General features: G+C 32.6%; 1 protein-coding gene across 1 annotated transcript; it reads left to right on the top strand.

The window, feature by feature from the left end:
* Positions 1-274: 274 nt before the first annotated feature.
* On the top strand, positions 275-3,189 carry LOC18014693. Its single transcript, XM_006397225.2, has 7 exons — positions 275-315; positions 441-567; positions 683-852; positions 1,548-1,760; positions 2,059-2,170; positions 2,453-2,616; positions 2,725-3,189. Exons 2-7 carry the CDS (start codon positions 452-454, stop codon positions 2,868-2,870), a joined length of 921 nt encoding a protein of 306 aa, XP_006397288.2. The 5' UTR covers positions 275-315; positions 441-451; the 3' UTR covers positions 2,871-3,189.
* The last annotated feature ends 431 nt before the right edge of the window (positions 3,190-3,620 follow it).

The following is a 3,620-nucleotide window of genomic DNA, read 5'->3' as shown; positions in this document are numbered from 1 at the left end:
CAATAATCATCTTATATTTTCCGATGTGAGAGTAATTTTCTCCAATACATCGGTTTGAGCAGATCGATTTGATTTTAAAATCGAATTGATACTTTACATATTCAATCAAGTAAATCATAATAACGACTGAGTATTAACATATTCTTTTCTTGATCTAAGCAAAGAATTCTTGTCTTTTTGTTTCTCTTTTTCACGACGAACCCACTTTCAGTATTTTACTTTTGCAACGTGTATGATAAATACTGAAAGTGGGCATACGTACTGTCGTACAGACTACAGAGTATAACAGTTCTTACAGCCTCGGGGTGAATCTTGGTACTGCTTGCTGTCTGAAATCCTTTTTTTTGTCTAAATCTGAAATCATTAATTTTCTTTGTATTTTTAAGGTGAAAGACGGAAACCTCTTTTTTGTTGATTTTCCTAGAAACATTTGTTGACAGGATTGAAAAGAATGTTGAGAGAAGAGCGACCATCCAGTAAGATAGTGACAATAGCAGGTTTCTCCGTAATAAAGGAGAGAAATGAACCCTACGAATCATCTGTTTTTGAGGCTGTTGGTTACAAATGGTAAAGATCGTATACTCTTTCCAATTAAAAGTTAAAACTCTTTTTGAAACTTATATGGAATACTTTTCATGATTTTTGAGATCATTTTAATGGTGAAAACAAAACAAAAAATCAGGAGAATGATTTTGTACGTGACTGGTAATAAAAAAGACGGAGGCAATAATTATATATCACTTTACGTGAAGATCGAAGATACAAAGTTACTTCCCAAAGGTTGGGAAGTCAATGTTGATCTCAAACTCTTTGTGGAGAATAAGAAGAAACAGAAGTACTTAACTGTTACAGGTTATCCTCAGCATCATCCACACTTTAGATATGTATATGGATTTTACTAGATCCATTACATTTTATAAATATTTTTTTTGTTGAAATATTTGTTTTAGGGAAAATTCAGTAACCAACTCAATTTTCTGTTACCATTTTAGTACACCAACTTTTTTCATACCCAGAACAATACACTATCTATTTTTTTTTTTTTTTTTTGTAATTCATCATAGTACGACTCTTAACCATTTTATAACATAGCACGAGTTTAAACTAAAAATAAAAACAATCATACAATATAACTATTTGCGACCTCATGAAGAAGAGCATCGGATTGATGGATTTTGAAAAGTGTTCTTTGTTGAAGACCCTGAAATAAGTTTGTGTCGGAAGACCTTACTATAGTGTTAGGTCGTAAAATTTTTACACAACGAGTCCGTGAATTAAAATAGAAACAAAGTAGTTAGTGTATTGTTTTTTGGGCATGCAAAAAAATTAGTGTATCAAAATGGTAATAGAAACTTAGTTGGTTTATCGTTATAGAAATTTTCTTTTATTTTATAGATATATGAAACATTTTATAGATATTAGTAGAGACCGCGATTAATTTGAACCACTGATACATATACTTGGCGGTTGTAGATCTTGGAGATTAGTCTGATTTTTTAATAAATCTGATCGTAAACTTATACCTAATCGTGGGGCCTGGGTTACAGATGGAAAAGTGAAAAAATTCAATGAAGCGAAAAAAGAGTGGGGATTTGGAAAATTCATTCATCTTCCAACATTTTGCAACACAAACGAAGGTTACATTCTGCATGACAGTTGTTCTTTTGGTGCTGAGATCTTCGTCGTAAAGCCGGCCGAAAAACAAGAAAAAGTCACATTCATATCAAACCCTCCAATCACGGACGGAAGCATATGCGAAGGTATGGAGTCAGATGATACTTATAAATATCTATAATCTGATTAATTTAAGTTAAATCTTCTTAAGCTGAAAGTGGTATATATAATGGTTTAGATCCTCAACAACACTTCAAATCCTCATCACGTTACTCTTTCACTTTGGCTCATTTTCTAATTCCATGAGTACCATATAAATATCTTTTATCCAATTTTTGCTTTACTCCAATGTTTTGTTGTCATTGTTTTATTAAGGAAACAATTATATTATTCAGTTCCTTACTATTAGAGTTTTCCTTTTTTTGGTACTCGTATCTCTTAAAGTGATCGAGATGCCTGGGAACAACTCCAGATTCACCTGGAAGATAATGATGTTTTCCTCCTTCAATGGTAAACAGCACTCGTCGCATGAGTTCACCGTTGGACCACGGAAATGGTATGAAAATGAGCAAATTATATACTTTTTCTGCTTCAGTTTATAATATGTTTTGGTCGAACATACACAAATTAAGGACTCACTAAAAGGACTCAATTGTAGCTACTTTATAAATTTATCTTTCAAATAAAAATACAATACTGTAGGGGTAAGTTTAGAAAATGAAGTAGTGTTTTACATTGAAATAACAAAACAATGCAAAACATAAAAGGGAGATAGTACACATCATTAATGTAGTGAAATTTATCTAATACACAAACATGTATTTTCCTTCTCAACCAGGAATCTAGTGATGTACCCAAGAGGAGACGGCATCGGGGAAGGAAACTCTTTTTCGTTCTATTTGAATGCATCCGACTACATGACAAACGGTCCAAAGACAAAAACAATGGCCATTTATAAACTACGAATATACGACCAACTCAAACGCAATCACTATGAGATTAGTATATATACTTAACTTCTCTCTTTTTGATTTGTTTATTAAGCTTATCACATATATGCCTAACAACATAAGCCTTTTGCTAATTTTAATTTCCATTTGGTTGATAAAGAGGACGAACATTTGTTTCTCGATGATAGCACGGTGGGGCAACCCCTGTTGTTGCCACTAGAGGAACTCAACAACATTTCGAGGGGATTTCTGGTAGACGATGAGATATATCTCGGTGTTGAGTTCTTTCGTATCTCCAACAACTGAGTATCTCTGATTCACATTAATCAGCTCGATCAAAAAGACAAGAGTAAATACCTCTTGAGGAACTTATCTAGCTAATGTTTAATAATTTGCATGTCATGGTGTGTGTTTAAATATCTTGCAAGTTCATACCAAAAGAAAAACTTTATAAAAAAAAATAATTTTCATACATAAAAAATAAAATAAAAGGTGACGGATCAAATCGGTTGATTGTATTGTGTATGTCAGGATAACATTCAACCGAGTCCGTTGCATGTATCTCTATCGAGAAAGCTGCTTGTGTATGTGTACTTTTCCTGTTTGTAAATATCTCGATATATTTGTGCGTGTGAATATGTGTGATTGCTCAGTCACGTAAATAACATTGGGGCAATGGCCTTTTTTCCTGAGTGTGTGAAAGTTAAAATCTAATTGTCTTTTTGGTAAAGTAGCATCCATATTAGGGCTTCGCACAATTATTTGATAGTTGATACACGCCCGTAAAATCTAATTGTCTATTTGGCCCGTATTTGTCCCGCAAAAACGGGTAAAGTTGTCTTTATCAAACCAGGTACAAAGTAGTTTATACAAATTACTTACAAATACAAGACAAATACAAAATAATAGAAAAAATAATGGGTAGACTATCTATTTTTCCACAAAAACTATCATATAACATCAGATTTCCAGCACTATGACCTCGATTCAAATCCACATAAAATCAAAGTTTAAAATCTAAATTTCCCAATTTAAAATTTTGAAACTTATTTCCCC

This window comes from Eutrema salsugineum, unplaced genomic scaffold (genome assembly GCF_000478725.1).
Source record: "Eutrema salsugineum unplaced genomic scaffold, Eutsalg1_0 scaffold_3, whole genome shotgun sequence".
In the NCBI taxonomy this organism is placed as follows: Eukaryota; Viridiplantae; Streptophyta; class Magnoliopsida; order Brassicales; family Brassicaceae; genus Eutrema; species Eutrema salsugineum.
The sequence above is the reverse complement of the archived record's forward strand: the minus strand, read 5'-3'. Positions and strand labels throughout refer to the sequence as shown.

Bases quoted from the DNA above. Each gene is read 5' to 3' on its own strand.
- LOC18014693 (XM_006397225.2), top strand. From the start codon at position 452: ATGTTGAGAGAAGAGCGACCATCCAGTAAGATAGTGACAATAGCAGGT. The intron at 853-1,547 runs GTTATCCTCAGC...CCTGGGTTACAG, and splicing joins GAAGTACTTAACTGTTACAG to ATGGAAAAGTGAAAAAATTC. The intron at 1,761-2,058 runs GTATGGAGTCAG...TATCTCTTAAAG, and splicing joins GGACGGAAGCATATGCGAAG to TGATCGAGATGCCTGGGAAC.